The following is an 18,291-nucleotide window of genomic DNA, read 5'->3' on the forward strand; positions in this document are numbered from 1 at the left end:
GAATGGGTGAGTGAATGATTACTAGAATTACAGTTAAAATCCTCAAATCTGCCTGTGTAGGAATTGTGGACAAAGACACCACGTGACTATGTTAGGAGCATTGAACACAAAAAAGATCAACCAGAAAGTAGGTTGAGGCCTGGTTGGCCATTGAGCAGGGTGCTGGCTGTGAGGTGTCTTTCCTTCTCTGAGGAAGGAACCCCTGGCGTGGTTCCCAGTGTCCATCAGCACACAGATGGGTCCTGGGCAGTCCCATTCCTAGTGACAGGTCCTTTCTATTCTGTGCTTCATCCAGGTTGCCTTCTTCATCTACAATGGAGTATCGCTGAATCAATTTGTGCTGCAGGTGACCCATCCTCGTTACCTGAAGAACTCCCTGGTCTACCACCCCCAGCTCCGAGCACAGGCTTGGCGCTACCTGACATACATCTTCATGCATGCAGGGTAAGCTCCTGTCTTCCTATTTTCCCTAAAGGGAAATAGTGGTCCAAACACTGGGGTTGAAAATTGTACACACACACACACACACACACACAATTTGGCAGTACTGGGGATCGAACCCAGGACTTTGAACAGGCTAGGCAAGTGCTCTACCACTGAGCTACATCCCCTGAGGCCCTGAAATTGATATTTTAGTTTATTTTTATCCACTTGGATACAGGATTTGAGATGGCTGCTTGAAGCTTATCTAATACCAAAATGCACAGGTCAGTTATTGAGAGAGTGTGGGAAAGGGAAAACAGGGGAACGCTAAAAAGCCAGAGGAGAGATTAGCACAGACTCGCATAGCACACGAGTCTGTGTGTTTGCTAGAGGTAGGTTGAAAGTTTGTCCTGGGCTCCTGGTAGCCAAAGCAAGAAGGGACATGGGATCAGCTGCCAGGCTCATGTATGTGTTAGTGTCCCCATTAGTGAAATAAAGGAATAATTTATTAGAATCACCTTCTTCCCAAAGTGGTCTCCATGTGTGGTGAGGAACTTTGGAAATATTCATAATTCCTGTTAACAGAGCCCATGGCCTCTTTTGGGGCTATAGTGCAATCATTTCTCATTGGCAATTTTTTTAAAAATTATTTATTTATTTTATTTTATTTATTGTAGGGGGAGGTACTGGGGTTTGAACTCAGGGGCACTGAACCTCTGAGCCACACCCCCAGCCCTGTTTTGTATTTTATTTAGAGACAGGGTCTCACTGAGTTGCTTAGCACCTTGCCATTTCTGAGGCTGGCTTTGAACTCGTGATCCTTCTGCCTCGGCCTCCAGAGCCGCTGGGATTACTGGTGTGTGCCACCGCGCCCGGCTATTTATTCATTTTTTATGTGGTGCTGAGGATGGAACCCAGCACCACCCAATGCTAGGTAAGCGTGGTGGCACTGAGCCCCAGCCCCAGCCCCTCTCACTGGCACTTCTTACCATAGGATAAGGACTCACGAGCAGTTCAGGTGACCACCCAGGTCCAAATGCCAGAACAGCAGCAATCTTGGCCAGAGAATGTTCTTAGGGTAGAAGCCCCAAGTTGGGAAAACAGAGACCCCGGGCACCAGCCTTGGTGGGGTCTCCTGCAGCCCCTCCCGTGTAGTGAAGGAGCTCACTCCTAGCTGGGAAAATGCCTAGGGATGCCTGAGTTAGGGGGGAAATGGAAAGATCCCCCAAGCCCTACATCCCTCCATAGCAGGAACAAGAGCCCACCCCTAGCTGCTGCCCCGGCTGGAGAGGTTGCTCTAGGGTGAGGAATACCTCAGTGTAATTGCTGAGGCATGTCACCATTCTCAGCCAAGAAGGACCATTGGTTGAGGCTGTTCCCCTGCCAGTCCTGCCCTGCACGGGGCTGAGGAGCAGAGGGAGGGGGTATCATGCTTCAGCTTCTCATGAATCAAGCTCCAGAGACCACAGAAACTGGGGTTTTCCTGCTTGGGCTCCCCAAGCCTATGGCTGCACGTGGGGTGGGACTGACGACAAGCTTTATTTTCAGGGCTGCCCTCTGACCTTTCCTGGCCCCACAGAATGAGGGAGAAGAAAAGCCAATGCCTCCAAAGCCACCCCTCCCCTTTTCTTTGCCTCCTGATGCTAAGAGCAGTGTCCTACGGCAGACAGGGCACAGATGTCCTCCACTGGGGCGCCCAGGGTGGCCTTGGGCCTTTTGCCAACAGTTGCTTCTCAGGAGGCCTTGCCTGCCAAGGGAGAGCCTGTGAGGGGATTCTCCAAGTCTGTGGGTTTTGAGGAAAGGGCTCTTGGTGTGGGTATAGTAGACAAGAGATAGGAACAGCTGGTCAGTACTTAGGGAGGTCCCAGCAAGGTGACCTATTATTGAGAGACCCTGTGAGCCTAGGAATTCAAAAGTCATCATGTGGAGAAGAAAGAGTAGGAGCCCCGGGTTTTCCTTACCTGGCCTCTTCTAGTCTCAAGTTCTTAGACTGTGAAATGAGGGCCCCAGAAAATCTCTCAGCTTAGTGACTGTGACCCTGTCACCAGCCTCTTTCCAGTGAGTTTTCCTGGTATTTCTCATCTCCACAGAATCTTTGCTAGCCCAGTCCCGTAGTGCCCTCCTGAATAACCAGGTGCCCATGTGTGTCCTCCATGTAGCCCAGGCAGGGCTCTGCAGACCAGGAGCAGGGCTGTGACCAGGGCCAGGGCCCAGCCTCCTTGTTATGGACTGTTACACCATAACTGGAACCGTCCCTGGGGAGCTGTCCATGTGCTGTAGGCTCAGTTTAAATGAGATAATGGATGTTAAAATGCTTTGTAAACTTGAAAGTCGCGCACTGATTTAATAATAGTAATGTTACAATCTTTTCTGGTAATACATGGACTTGGCTAGACACCCTATGCTTTTGGCGACATGATCTGGCCCCAGATGAGTAGGAGTGTGCAATGAAAGGTATTCACAGAGTAAGGAAGCTTGGGGTCTCTCTCCCCTCAAAAGATAAAACTCCCTGGAGAATGTCAGAGTGGAAGGTCCCTTTTTACACGAGGAAGAAACCTCCTCCACAGGTCATTTTCTTCTCTGGGGTTTGTTTGTTTTTGCCTATAGTGGAGATTGAACCCTGGGGTGTTCTGCCACTAAGCTTCATTCCCAGCACTATTTATTTATTCATTTAGGTACCAGAACTGAACCTGGGACGCTTAACCACTGAGCCACATCCTGAGCCCTTTTTTTAAATTTTGAGACAGGGTCTCCCTAAGTTGCTCAGGGCCTCGCTATGTTGGTGAGACTGGCTTCGAACTCACAGCTCTGCCTCAGTCTTACAAGTTGCTGGGATTATGGGCATATGTCACCGTGCCTGGCTCAATATTTTATTTTATTTTATTTTTTGGGGGGAGGGTACCAGGGATTGAACTTGGGGGCACTCAACCACTGAACCACATCCCCAGTCCTTTTTGTATTTTAAAGTCAGGGTCTCACTGAGTTGCTTGGTGCCTTGCTAAGTTGCTAAGACTGCCTTTGAACTAACTCATGATCCTCCTGCCTCAGTTTCCCGGGTTGATGGAATTACAGGTGTATAATACCACACCCAACTCGATTTTTTAATTTTTTTTAAGTAACTTTTTTTTTTTTGAAGAGAGAGTGAGAGAGAGAGAGAGAATTTTTTAATATTTATTTTTTAGCTTTCAGTGGACACAACATCTTTGTTTGTATGTGGTGCTGAGGATCGAACCTGGGCTGCATGCATGCCAGGCGAGCACGATACCGCTTGAGCCACATTCCCAGCCCTCGATTTTTTAACTTTTGAGACAGGGTCTTGCTGTGTTGCCTAGGCTGGCCTTGAACTTGAGATCTTCCTGCCTTAGCTTCCCAAGTAGCTGAGATTACAGGTGGGTGACACCAATCCCAGCTCCCCTATGAGACTTCAAAGGAAAGATTTAAATTACTAAATTACAGGAGATCTCTTTAATACTTGCACTTATTTTGAGACCATCTTTCTCTTTCAATATCAGTAGTTCTCGTGTATAACAAGTTAGAACAAATAAATAAATAAAATTTTAAAAATATAATAGAGAAGGACTGAGGATGTGGCTCAGTGGCAGAGCGCTTGGCAAGCATGTGAGGGGCCCTGTGTTCAATCTCAGTACTACACACACACAAATACGAGAGAAAGCCAGAGTGACCACAGGGCCTGGTGAATGAAGGGGAGCAGTCAGGTAGATTGGAGACCTAGCCACTAACTAGCTGTCTAAGGCAGTTACTGCCTTCTCTGAGCTGTGGCTTATGCATGGACCCATGGAGCTGCTAGATGTGGTTAGTCCCTCTCATGGTGGCAGGTGCAGATACTGCCAGTCACCACCTTGTCCATGTGCTTCTGTCCACTGGAAGGGCTACTCTTTCCAAGATGGTCTGTCTGCATTGTCATTCCTCCTCCCAGATCATGAGCTCCTCAAAGGTAGAGACAGTGTTCTTCCCTCCTGGATCCCCAGCATCTGGGCACACCGTGTTGAATGAATGAATGAATGGATGTGGTCTGTCACAGGGTAGAACACCTGGCACTCAACGTGGTGCTGCAGCTGCTGGTGGGGGTGCCTCTGGAGATGGTGCACGGAGCGACCCGCATTGGGCTTGTGTACGTGGCCGGTGTCGTGGCAGGTAGGCCTGTGGGCCCTGCGTCCAAGGGGTAAGCCTCACCAGGTGGGCTGAGGGAGGGTGGGCCGTGGTCTGATGGGTGTGATCAGCCCCAGGCTTCCGGAGCGCACACAGGCTCCTCATCACCAAAGCTCCTGTCTCAGAGGCAGACCCTTCTATTTCCCGGAGGCTGGAAGGGGACAGCCACCTGGAGCGGGAGGTGTGTCAGGGTAAAAAGGGGAGAGGGCAGGATTTGGAACTGGCTGACTGGCTTTCAGTTTCTGCCCTGCCATGTGGGAGCCACGGGAGCTCTGGGAAATTCCTGAACCTCTCTTGGTCCTGTTAAGTTTGAAGAGGGAACTAATGAGATCTGCCTGTAGGGTCCCTGAGGGGCTGGAGTGAGGCAACAAATGGAATAAGGGTGCTGCATAATCTGCAAGGGTGCAGCCAGATCACTGAGAGGGCATTGGAGGTGTGGGCAGAGGCGGCACCTGCCTGGCCAAGGTAGCACTTGAACCCAAAGGGAGGTCTTACCTCTTCCTGTACCAGCCACAGACCCCTTGACTGACCCACTGCAGACAGAAGAGTCTGGCCTTTGAGGCAGTGGCCCTCTGGAGGAGTCAGGCCTCTGCCTTCTTCCTATTCTGCCTGTGGGAGCAGGGACGGGGCAAAAGACTGGGGAGACCAGAGCTGATTTTTTTTAGGAACGGTTTCACCCATCTGGTTTCTGAACACAGGGATCTCCCTTGTGAAGTTTCCAACGTTATTGCTGGCTTTCTTTTCTTTTCTTTTCTTTTTTAAACAAGTTTTGCCGCCTCAGCTCTTCAGCTTGACAGCTGTGCCCAGGGGAGCTTTGTGTGTATGTTTAAGTAAGATCTTAATCCTTTCTGAGTGGCATTAAAGTCGCCATCAGGAGAGTAGGGCAGCTTCAGCCTTGTAAACCACCGGCAGGCAGGGACCCTTGGTGGTGACTGATGTGGTCTTAGAAATTGAAGAGGGAAGGGTCCTAACCCCCACACATGGGGCTGGTCCTAGGAGATTCTCCCTGCACCATCTCCATCTCTCCTGTGGGTGGCCAGAACCTTCGACCTTGGACAGCACCTACTGCCCTTCCCAGAATCCAGCAGCTACCAAATCTCTCACAAAGGCCATGGTGCAATTCAAGGACAGCCTTGGCAACTTAGCAAGACCCTGTCTCAAAATATAAAATAGAAAGGGCTGGGGGATGTGGCTCAGTGGTAGGGAGTCTCTGGGTGCAATCCCAGTACCCCCCCCCAAAAAAAAAAGAGCCGATGAGTACCTCTATGTTCTAGACTTGTTCAGCCACCCACAACCCCCATCCTGACATCTGGGGATTTATAACCACTTTTTCCATACCCAGAGTCCCAGATGTTAAATGGAGAGGAACAGGGAAGACACTCGTAACACTTGCAGTTCTCAGTCAATTACATGGGAATGCCAATAACCTGGAAGACAGAAATAAGATTCAAAATGACTCAGACCTCACCCAAAACAGATGACACACGGTAGGAGACAGTGCGGAAATCACTTCCCAGTGATGTCACTGCAGAGTGGGAAGCTACACAGACTGAAGCACAGGGCTCATCAAGTAAATGTGAGGGTGTGGGGCTGTAGCTACCAGCCAAGGGCACGCCGTGTTCTGTCGGAGTCATTGATCCAGACCAAAGGGCTTTCTGGTCGCCACGTATAGCTTGTCATTGATCTCCAGGATTGAGTTGATTGATCTGCCTGGGCTGGTCCCCCTCTTCCGCCTCCATTCCCCTCCTCTAAGAGGGAACCTTTTTGCAGATAGCTGGACTTCAACTGGATAGCCGGTAGTTATCAGTGCCTCCCATGTGAGGCTATAATTAATCCTCACAACCCACCCACACAGGGCAGGTACCAGGACTCTCCACCTGGTGCATATAGAAACCTCAGTTTAGACTCCTAGGGGTGCAGCTCAGTGGTTAAAGTGTTTAATGTGTGGGCAGTCCCTAGAGGCTGAGGATATAGCTCAGTGGTAGAACACTTGCCTAGCATGCACAAGGCCCTGAGTTTGATTCCCCAGTACTGCAAAAAAGAAAGGGGGAAAAGAATGTTTTAAAATAATATGTGGAAGGTCCTTGACTCAATCCCCAACACCGGGAAAAAAAAATGAAGAAGAAGCATAGATAAGTGACCCCCAAGAAGACACAGACTGCACATGGTAGAGCTGGGCTTACACCCTTTAAACACTACCACAGTATGAAGAGAACTAGAAGGTAGGCCTTGTCCTTTGTGCAGGTAATTTATTATCAGAAATCAAGGGCAAGCCCGCACGGTAGCTCAGGCCTGTAATTCCAGCAGTTTAGGAAGCTGAGGCACTAAGCAACTCAGTGAGACCCTGCCTCTAAATAAAATACAAAATAGGGCTGAGGATGGGGCTCAGTAATTGAGTGCCTCTGAGTTCAATCCCAGATACAAAAAAAAAAAAAAAAAAGAAATCAAAAGAGGCCTTAAATAGGAATCTAGCCCTCCTCCCTAATGTCTCTAATTCCTGCTGAATGAAAGCATTCCAAACCCAAGGCCCTCTTGTTTTGTAACATGGAGGCTGACTTCTGGGGTGTACAGATGGTGCTCCAGCCATGTGATACAGACTGTTGTTTATGTATGCCATCACCTGTATTCACAACAGTCCTGTGTTGTCACCCCTACGCTACCGGCAGGTCAGTGAGGTTAAATGGCTTATTCTATTTGCCAAGCTTAGAAGTAGTAGAGCTGGGGTGGAGCCCTGTGCTTCTAGCCAACATCTGACGTGAATATGTCACTTGTTTATGGCTAAGAATTATGGAGCTGACAGTCTAAGTACTTTGAAAACCAGTACTTTCGATACATCACCAACCTTTTATTATAGATTATATGGATTTTAAGCCACATGTGCATCCCCAGAGCCTGGCACCTGTTAGGCAATAAATATTTGTAAAGTAAATGAAGAATACATGAATACAGTTACATGGCTTAGGGGCTGGGGTCGTAGCTCAGTGGTAGAGTGCTTGCCTAGCATGTGTGAGGCACTGGGTTCCATTCTTAGCGCCACATATAAATAAACAAAATAAAGCTCCATTGGCAATTAAAAAAATATGTTAAAAAAAAAGTTACATTGCTTAAAGGTAGATGTTCTGCCAGTTGTTGCTTGGATTGTTTTAATGGCCAAGGGAGATGCTGGAGAACACCTGCCTTAAAACTTTCCAGCCTAAATTACTGCACCTGTGCCTTATGGTGAGGTCACCATGGACCCAGAATGTTTTTTTGGAAAACACGTAACCCTGAGTAAAACCTGCCTCTTAATCTGCTGCGGTGTAGAGAATGGATGTCACTCTAGTTTGCAGTTCTTTCCCAGTCCTCTGTCCCCACAACCTCCTTGGAATTTGTACTGGCCTTATGAGCATGTCATCCATGAGGTTCACAGTGCTTATGAAGGAACCCTGCTTGGCCCTCATGTCCTGCCCCTGGTAGCCTTTTTTTTTTTTTTTAAATATTTATTTCTTTTAGTTTTCGGCAGACACAACATCTTTGTTTGTATGTGGTGCTGAGGATCGAACCCGGGCCGCACGCATGCCAGGCGAGCGCGCTACCGCTTGAGCCACATCCCCAGCCCCCCTGGTAGCCTTTATTACTTTATTTATATGCACACATCCCTGTGTTTGTGTTTGATGCCAGTCTCTCTATCCCTGGCTGATCTGTAGGAGCCTTAGGAAGGTCTGGGCAGGTGGGGCTAGGTAGTTACCTTCAAGGTTCCAGAACCATGATCTCAGCCTTGGTCCTGGATCTTGGGACAGACCTGGGATCATTGAATTTCCTCTCTGGAAGGAATGCTCCAGGACCCTCCAGTGGGTGGCAAGCTTTTCTATCCGGTCCCCACCCCATTCAGTCTAAGCAGTTCCCTCCATATGTTAGGGGACCCCTGGAAAGGTTTCTTTGGAAAAGGGGATTTTACTGCTTACAATTTGGAAAGCCTTAGACCTCACATTTTGTAAATGTGAAAACTAAAGCCCAGAGAACCCAGGGTCATACAGCTAGCCAGCTGCACCACTATCCCATATTCCTGCCACCATCCCAAATTGACCCCTGGCTCTGGGGTCAGCACTCTAAACCATGGGTTGGGTGAGGGAAAGGTCAGCGTTGTGCAGGCTTGACCCTGGCAAGCGCCCTCCCATGCCTGGAGTTGCCCTGACTCCTGCCTCTGGGCCCCTGGTAGACCAGGCTGGGCGGGAGGAGAGAGCAGGTTTGCTAGGACCTGCGGGAGGAAAGGAGCCAGCCCAGGGAGGCTGGGGCTTCCTCTGTCCAAATGGTAATTAATGAGGAGCGGCTTGGGCAGCCAGCCCTGTGCAGCCCTGCAATGCAGCCTTCTCAGACGGTGCTCCAGAAGAGAGCGTGGGAATCCTTTGTCATGCAGATCCTGCTGCCTGTTTGTTTGCCACCCCGGGATTTTTCTTTCTTCCTTCTTGTTATATATGGCTGACCCCATAGCAAGGCCATTAAAAAAAGAAGACAAGGAAGAAGAAAAAGAAAAGAAAGTTATCTGACAATAGATCAATACCTAATTAAAGCTGGAGGGAAGGCATGAAAGGCAGGAAGAAAGATTTATAGTTGCCCTGGGAGGGGAGAAGGACTTGGGAGTCCTCAGTTCAGGACAGTTTGGTCCCCCTCCCACCCCCCACACACCCCTGAACCAGATCGTCGTGGCATTGCATCTCCCANAAGATTCAAAATGACTCAGACCTCACCCAAAACAGATGACACACGGTAGGAGACAGTGCGGAAATCACTTCCCAGTGATGACATCTCCCTTGAGACCAAGGAATTGGTAGTGGGGATTCCTTCCTTCCCTGAAGGATCTCAGTGAATGCAGGAGACTTGAGAGGGCTGGACAGAGGCAGGTGACCTGACCATGTCAAGGTCAGGCAGCTAGCTCTCTGTGTCCAGGTCCAGATGGTTGGGTGCCCTTGTTCCTGGGCTAGGCCCAGTTTTCTTCCAGAGGGATCCTCCACCCTATAGAGCCTGCAGAATTCCGCTTCCTGCCAGTGCCCCACTCTCTCCGGTGGCTAATTGGCTCATGAGCCTGCGGGCATTTTCCAGTGGTGATTTCTGCACACTCACCCAGGCCAGCCACAGCTCATCCTCTATGCCGTGGACTCTACCTCCTAGTTATTTTTAGTCTCTTGTGTCCTTCCCTGGAAGCCAAAGCATTGATCACACTTAAATGAGACCAGAACAATAAATTTCCCATCTCCTCTCTGCCCAGCTTCCCTCCTCCAGGACAAAAGTTTGTCATCCCCTAAACCAAGAGAACTGTAGACCTCCCTTTCCCCCAGAGAGTGTGACATCATCTCTTTTTCTTCCTGGGGGACTTTTCAAGGACATTTTTTCCTCCAGAGAAGCCCTACTTGGGAGATTCTGTTGGCCTTTTGTGATTTAGCTCAGCTGGAGAGAGGTGGGTGGTGAAGCTCTGCAGGTTTCTAGATGCAGCTCATTAGAAGGAGCCATGGGGAAGGCAGGGACAGCCTCTTGTACCAGGTTGGAGGGTGGCTGCCAAGAGCACCGGCTTTGGTCAAGACCACAGGTTTGGGGCTAGGACTGTAGGTCGATGGTGGAGTGCTTGATTAGTAGACATGAAGCCCTGGGTTGGATCCCCAACACTGCAAAAAGAAGGAAAGAAAGAAAGAAAGAGGAATACGGGTTTTGGGTTTTGTATCAGGCAGACCTGGCTCAAATCCTGGGTCCAGCACTTCCCACCAGGGGTCTCTGGGCTCAGAGCCTTTCCTCATCTCTAAAGCGAGGCCATTAGCACCTGCATCAAAGGGTGGTCTTCAGGGTCTGACCCAGTGTTCACTGCAGGGCAGCTGTTTCCATGATAACTGCTGTTCCCAACCCCAATGCCACCTCAGTGTTAGGCAGAGGCTAGGATGAGAGGCAGGTGATACGGGTTGTAACCCAAGTTCCATCTTGGGCAGGTCACCTCCCTTCTTGGAGTCTTGGTTTTCTATCTGTAAAATGAATAGGCTGAACCAAGTGGTCTTTTCGGCCATAAACCAATCCTCTGGGAAATCCATAGGAGGCTCCAAGGCAACCTAGTATCAGGAAGAGGACATGGAGCCTCTTGCTATAGGGTCTTCCTGCCCCGGCAGCCGACTCGGAGGGCCAGGGCTGGGGTGGGCAACCGAGTCCAGCATTCTTACGAACTCCTTCTCTTTTTCTGAACCAGGGTCCTTGGCTGTGTCTGTGGCTGACATGACCGCACCGGTAGTGGGCTCTTCCGGAGGGGTGTATGCCCTCGTCTCTGCCCATCTGGCAAACATCGTCATGGTGAGACCCTTCTGTTCCCACATGTCTCCCTTCTTCTCCTCTGCTGCCACTGGACCTGGCCATTAATCCACTGGAGCTGGCCCAGCCCAGACCTGTCAAGTGCCAGCTGGATGGGAGCAGGGTTCACAAACACCCTTCCCCCTCCAAAGGCCCATCTCAGTGGAGTCCCTCCCATACCCATTTATATTTTTTCCATAGCTTTGCCTTGGCCTATGAATGTACCCAACTCTTTCCCATTCAGTGACTTAGAAAAAGTGTTAAAATTTGGCCACTACTGTGTACGATCTTTGGAATGCCTTGTTTGTCAAAAGTTCGTTAAAAAGTCAAAGGGCCTTAGAGATTATTTCTCCAAAAGTATCAAATAGGAAAAGAGGTTCTGAGAGGTTAAGTGATTTGTCCAAAGTCATAACCAAATTGGTTGCAAAAACCAAGACTTGAAGCCACATCTCCTGACAGCCAATCAAGTGTTGCTCCCCTGTGCCAGCCCTTTATGTGGTGGAGCACCCTTCCGGTTCCCACTCTCTTCTGCCTCTTCCTGAAGGGCAGTGCCGTGTGATGGGTAAGAGGAGGGGCTCTGGAGTCAGACAGCCTGGATCTGACTCCCAGCGACCCACTTCCTAGAGGGTGACCTTGGGCAACTTATTTAATCTCTTTGGGCCTCGATTTTTATGTCCATGGAATGAAATGATACATAATAAATGAGGTAAAGTAAGAATAATCAGGCTGGGGATATGGCTCAGTTGGGTAGAGTGCTTGCCTTGCATGCACAAGACCCTGGGTTCAATCCCCAGCACCACAGACACACACACACACACAAAAAAAAGAATAATCACTGAAAATAAATGTTAACCTAATGTCTCTATTCCTCCTGGAAGAGGTTCAGACTAGACTCAACCTGCAGGGCAAGAAATTGGGAAGAGCCTGATAGAGGTTGTCCAAGCCCCTGTGTGGAGGACATCTGAGTTTGGAGGTGGAAGGGAGACTCCCTGGCCGGGCTTGGCTGCCCTGCCCCACGCCCTGCTGCCCCAACACCTGCAGGCCTTATACATCCATTTTCGCCCCCTGTACCTGGCCCAGGGCTGGGCTCATGCTTTAGACGGCACCTGCTAAATTTTTGGTGAAGGAAGGAATAGTGTCCAGAAAAGGCTTAGCCTCCCTCTGGGGCCCTCGGGCACCCCCCTCGTCCTTCATCACCATCTCCCCGTATGACAATCGTGTGACTGCTCAGTTATAGCAGTTTGGGACATTCTTAAATTCACATTTTCTTCTTGATTTGTCCTGTTCTTACCTTCCCTACTCGCAACACCACCCCTTCTTTTCCCACCACTGTCTCCTTTGTAAGTGGAGAGGGTGGGGGGAGGCAGAGGGAGAGGGAGGGAGCCGGACTGCTCTTGCTCTTGGCCTGGATTCTGGCAACTTCCACTTCCCGTGAGTGCTCTGAGTGCTCAGAGAGAGGCCCCGGGTGTGGGAAGCATGTGTGAACGGGAGAGCCTGGAGAGTGTGTGTTGGTGCACGTGTGTTCACACACAGCTCAGTCTGCAGAAAGCCCCAGAGCACAGGGCTGCCTCACATGGCCCTTTTAAATGGGTCATTCTGTATCAGTGCCACATCTTTCCCCAGACACAGCTCTTCCTCTGAATTCGGCCTCCTCCACTCCCCCGCCCCCTGCCCCAATTCCTCTCCGTGGGGGAGGACTGACCTCCTCCCTCCCACTCCCCCCAAGATGTGGCTGTAGCTGCGCATGGGGGCTGAACAGGCAGGACTGGAGAACATGGGAAAGAAGGAGCCAAGAGGAGTTGAGAGCCTCATGGGAAACAGCCCTGTGCCTCAGCAGTTCCCATGGTGAGCACTGCCCACCCCTGGACCACAGGACAAGGCCGAGGGGTCCAGGGAGGTGTGAAAGTAGTTTTGTTCCAGTTTATGCTTCTTTCTGGCAAGTAGCCCAAGGCTGGTGGCTGTGGAGATGAGCAGTCCCATCTGAGAACCCAGTGTCTTCCCAGAAGGAAGCAGCTTTCCCAGCCACCTGGGAGCTTTGTAGGCCCTTGAGTCTGGCATGTGGGGAGCCTTCTCTAGAAAGTCATGTGATACTTGTCCATGGTGAAAAAACTAATTTACTCACTAGAAAGGTCACTTTCCCCTTGGTCAAGGGACATTCTTTGCCCAAATTAGCTCAGTACTGAGCAGTTCAGAGGTGCATTGGGTCAACCCATTTGAAATTGCCATTTCTGTGGCCCCGGAGCTTTTGAACATTGGCAATTTCATATGGTTCAACTTAATAGATATACTCTTGCTTTTAATTCTGAAATGAAAATTTGGAATATCTGTGCCTGTGCACAATAAAGTCCCTCATCACAACAGAAGACAAAAAGATATGGATTTGACAGAAAATCTGGTTTAGGGGCTGGACATGTAGCTCCGTGATAGAGTGCTTGCCTAGCATGTGCAAGGCCCTGGGTTTGATTCCTAATGCTACAAAAAAAAAAAAAAAAGAAAGAAAGAAAAGAGCTGAGTGCAGTGCCACCCACCTGTAATCCCATCTACTCGGAAGGCTGAGGGAGAAGGATCACAAGTTTGAGGCTAGCCTCAGCAATTTAGAGAGACTCTGTCTTAAAATTAAAAAGGACTGGGGATGAAGCTCAATGGTAGAGCACTGTCTAGCAAGCACAAAGTCTTGGGTTCAATCCCTAGATCCCCAGCGGCTATGAGATCCTGTGTGTGTGTGTGTGTGTGTATGTGTGTGTGTGTGTGTGTGATTTCTCTATTAATTCTGCCAGCTATTTATATAAAGAACAATCAGAAAATTATTCTTTTGGCTTCAGATACATCTTAGAAAAGTGTCTGGCACTTCTGTTCTCAGGACCATTTAAATAAGAGAATCTGCCTTAAATTACATTTTATTTTTCCTAAAAACACATTGAGTTTCAAAAACCTTGCAGTTTACATCAAATAATTAAATTCAGAAAATATTTCAACAAAAGATCTGGGTTGCAAAATCACCCGCTATTAAGACTGCTAAACATTAGAAATATAAAGATCTGCCTAACTGAATAATTTATTAATTGCCTCCTGCTGGGGCCCATAGGCCAGAGATACATTTTTAAATATACAAGATATTTACTTGCCCTTTGCTCTATATGTTAGATGCTTTCCTAACACAGTTGAGATCTGGATTTATGCACATTGTTCCATGTGGTGGAAGCACAAGGAAAAATATTTATCTGGAAGACACAGAAGATTTTGGCTCTAAGGTTTATGTTTAAAAGTAAAAACCCTTTTGTAGAGCTGATGATCACCCCCAGTTTTATCTGTAACATGTTTATATGTTTCCTGTGTTGGAATTTCTTCTTCTTTTTTTTAGTTGTAGATGGTCACAACCCTAACCCTTTATTTTATTTATTTTTATACAGTGCTGAGAACCCAACTCAGTGCCTCACACCTGCTAGGTCAACAAGGCCTTACCTCTGAGCCACAACCCCAGCCCCAGGGGATTTCTTTAAGTCATTTGATAAGAAACTTTCTACCAAGGATACATAAAGCTGATTTGAATGGAAGCTCCCTGACTGGATTTCCATTTCTGTGCTCTTTTATTTTAAAAAAAAAAAATATATATATATATTATATATATATAATATATATATATATATATTTTTTTAATTTGTGGTGCTGGGGATGGAACCCAGGGCCTCACACCCGTTGGCAAGGCTGGACCCCAGAGCTGCTCAGGCAGCCCCTGCCTCTGAGCTCTCAACTGGCTGGCTGAGTGGGATGTCAAGGCAACTGGTTTACTGACTTGTTTGCTGTGGCTGAGTTCCTATCTCACCCTGTGAGGCTCGGGGAAGAAAGAAATTAAAGGGCCTGCAAAGGGTTTGTGTTCCCCAGGGGCCACGGGCTTTTCCACATTTATAGCAGCAGCAGTGCAGGCTGTGGGAGAGATTTTTTTCTTCTCTCCTGGTGTTTCACTGCACTCGTTTTATTGGAGGGAATAATGGGTTGGGAAAATAAGGCAGCCGGTGGGAAGGGTTGACTTTCTAATTTAACCCCTCAGCTGCTAGGAGACGGGTCATTTACTGTCATTCACTCAGCTCTGGGGGCAGCTGGCTCAGACAGAACAGGCAGATGGACTGTGACCCTGTCTCTGACATGTGGTGGATGCAGTCCTGCACCCAGAACCCTAGCAGCTCACCGCAAACTCAGTATGACCTTGAACTAGCCCTCCTGGGTCCTCAGGTTCTTCTTCTCTAAAGTGCTGGGTGGAGGGTTGGACTGAATCAGCTTGGCAGACTCCAGTACCTCTGGCTGGGTGCCAGGCAGGTATAGTCAACTCAGGAAGCTAGCTTGGGAATGCTCTGGTCAAACAGGAGCCTCCGCCCTCCCTCTGTCCAAGGTCATTTGGATTGTGAATCTTTACTGTCACTCTACAGGAAAACTCATTGTCTTTGCACCAGATCTAAATACTAATATCAGACATTTATAGGTCACCCACTATATGGCCAGATATTAGTGCTTTGCACATATTCATTTATTTCATCCTTATAATCACCTGATGAGCTAGGTAATTGACATGAGCGCTGTTGTTATCTGAAATTCACAAATGAGGGCACTAGAGAATAAGAAATTCTGAGCAACCCCACCAGTGACTATACAAGACTAGGAATATGGATGGTGCTTTTTTTTTTTTTTTTTCATATGAGAGATTGAACTCAGGGGCACTCAACCACTGAGCCACATCCCCAGCCCTATTTCGTATTTTATGTAGAGACAGGGTCTCCCTGAGTTGCTTAGTGCCTCGCTGTTGCTGAGGCTGGGTTTTGGATGGTTTTTTTAAGACTAATCCGACATCCGGCCCAGAGAGGCCACACTGTGTTCAGAGAAGATACTCAGAGACTTTGATGAGGAACAGGGACCTCAGAAGTGTTCCGTATGGCTTCTGTTTGTACTGTGGCGAATACACCTATTACCAGCTCCACACTTCAGAATGTTGCTCACTGGCATCGAAGACATTCACATTGTCATGCAGCCGCCGCCACCATCCTGTCTCCAGGGCTTCCTCATCTTCCCAAGCTGAAACTCTGTACCCATTAGACACTTCCCTCCTCATATCCTCTTCCTCCAGCCCACGACAACCACCATTCTACATCCTGTCTCCACGAATTTGACCACTCTAGGCACTTCACACAAGTGAAATCACTGCAGTGTTCAGTGTTTTTGTTGTTGTTGTTGTTGTTGTTGTTTTTTTGTGACTGGCTTATTTCACTCATCATAGCATCAGGGTCCATCCACATTGTAGCATGTGTCAGAATTCCTTTTTTACGATTGAGTAATATGCCACGTTTGTATGTGTGTCTACATATTTTGTTTATCCAATCACCCATCTCTAGACACTTGGGTGGCTTCCACCTTTTGGCTGTTGTGAATACTGCTGCTATGAACATGGGTCTTATTGATTTTTTTTTTTTTTTTTTTTTGTACCAGAGATTGAACCCAGGGCCACTTAACCACTAAGCCACATCCCCAGCCCTTTTTATTTTGTATCTTGAGACAGGGTCTTCCTAAGTTGCTTAGGGCCTCACTAAGTTATTGAGGCTGGCATTGAATTCATGATCCTCCTACCTCAGCCTCCCGAGCTGCTGGGATTACAGGTGTGCACCACTGCGCCTGGCTGGGTCTCACTTTTAATGAAGAATAAAAACCCATGGATAACTGGGCACAGTGGTGCACATCCTGTAGTTCCAGGTACAAAAGAGTCAAAGGCAGGTGAATCACTTGAGGCCAGCCCAGGCAACGGAGTGAGGCCCTTTCTAAAAAACAAACAAAACAACAACAACAAAAAAACAGATGCATAGGTGGCCTAGCAGGGAGGCAGAGCCTAGAGAACAACAGGAGGAGGAACTTTTCAGTGATAAGAGCCCTTTCCAGGGCTGCCTCAGGAAGTAGCCAGCTTCCCTTCACAGGGCTGAGAGCCTTCTTGTTGGCTACTTGACCGCAGGTGTCCCCTTTGGGAAGAGAAGGCTGGCTGGCTCATGATGCCGAGTTCCTTCCCTCTGAAGGCTTCAGCCTGGAGGGGAGCTGGTGGCCCCCCGCCTCCAGCCAGTTGAGCTGGCCCAGCTTGCTGCTCACTGCAGCGGGGGGCACCCGACTCCTATTTTGTTCCATCTCTTGGCAAGGTCCCTCTGTGGGCAGAGACCAGCAGGGGACAGTGTTATCCTGCCATCTGCTTCTTAGCATAGAACATGTCTGCAAGCAAATTGAGACTTTCCACCTAAAGAGGGGCCACATGTGGCCCAGCCCATCTTTTGTGAAGGCAGGGCTTGTGGGTCAGTGAAGAACAATGAGGAACAGGGAGGAGGGGACAAGGATTTCTCCCCGTTCTTGGCAGCTTCCCCCACGTCCTGCTGGCTCTGCTGGCGCTGTCATAGACTGCATTGTCCATGCCAGGGTTCAGGGTCTCCGTGAATTTCAACTAAGGGATGTTCTTGTAACCTCCAAGGAGTGTGAGATGTGCCCTGGAGGGGACCCTGGGGCAGCCAGCCAGGGCAGATGGGGTGGGTGGGGGGAGAACAGAAGTCCCCCTGGCCGTGCCCAGTTGCCTCCTTCCCTGGGCCGCTGTGTTCCAGGAAGCTCGCAGGCTGGTTCTGGGCTGTGTGCTCACATCTGTAGAAATGGAATAAGGCTTTGCGCTGCAGGAGTGCCCCTTAAAGGAACCCTGTGGTGAAGTCTTTTGTAAAGTGAAAAATCCTTTTGTAAGGTGAATAATTGTACTGTTGATCTGCCTTGGTGGTTCAGAGTTTTCCGAGATTCTCAGGGGAAAGAGAGACTTGTTTGGAGGCCATCTGGCCCGCCCCCTTCTCAATGCCTGATTCTCCTCTGGAGCAGCTCTGTCTGAGTGATGGAAGTCCCTGTTTGGAACCTTCAGTGATGGGAAACTCACTACCCCCACCCCGCGCTGGATCATTCCATCTTTGGACAGTTCTGCTTATCAGATGTGAAACTGACCTTACACTAGAAGATGCATCTCTGGGAAGTTGGTTTTTTGGTTTGGTTTGTTTTGGTTTGGGGTTTTTTTTTTGGTACTGAGGATTGAACGCAGGGTGCTTAACCACTGAGCCACATCCCCAGCCCTTTTTAAAAATATTTTACTAGAGACAGGATCTTGCTGAGTTGCTGAGGGCCTCACTGAATTGCTGAGGCTGACTTTGAACTCATGATCCTGCTGCCTCAGCCTCCCAAGCTGCTGGGATTAAGGGTGCCACCCTGGCCTCTGGGAAGTTTTTATCTATGGAGTCTCCTATTTGCAGTTTGTGCTGGATACATCCTTTCCTCATGTTGACTCACTTGATGCTTGAAAACAGTGAACTTGACCCCTGAGTCTTTGAGCTGAAAGATACTGGTTTT

The 18,291-nt window shown here is 48.8% G+C and overlaps 1 protein-coding gene across 1 annotated transcript in view; it reads left to right on the forward strand.

Moving 5' to 3' along the window:
* The window catches only part of Rhbdl3 (rhomboid like 3), a 61,629-nt gene that overhangs the window by 36,320 nt on the left and 7,018 nt on the right, over window positions 1-18,291 (forward strand). The window contains exons 7-9 of the mRNA XM_048792724.1: window positions 296-444; window positions 4,466-4,578; window positions 10,799-10,899. Coding sequence (XP_048648681.1) covers window positions 296-444; window positions 4,466-4,578; window positions 10,799-10,899 — 363 coding nt within the window. The remainder of the gene's footprint in view (window positions 1-295; window positions 445-4,465; window positions 4,579-10,798; window positions 10,900-18,291) is intronic.

Source organism: Marmota marmota, unplaced genomic scaffold, assembly GCF_001458135.2.
Source record: "Marmota marmota marmota unplaced genomic scaffold, marMar, whole genome shotgun sequence".
NCBI lineage: Eukaryota > Metazoa > Chordata > Mammalia > Rodentia > Sciuridae > Marmota > Marmota marmota.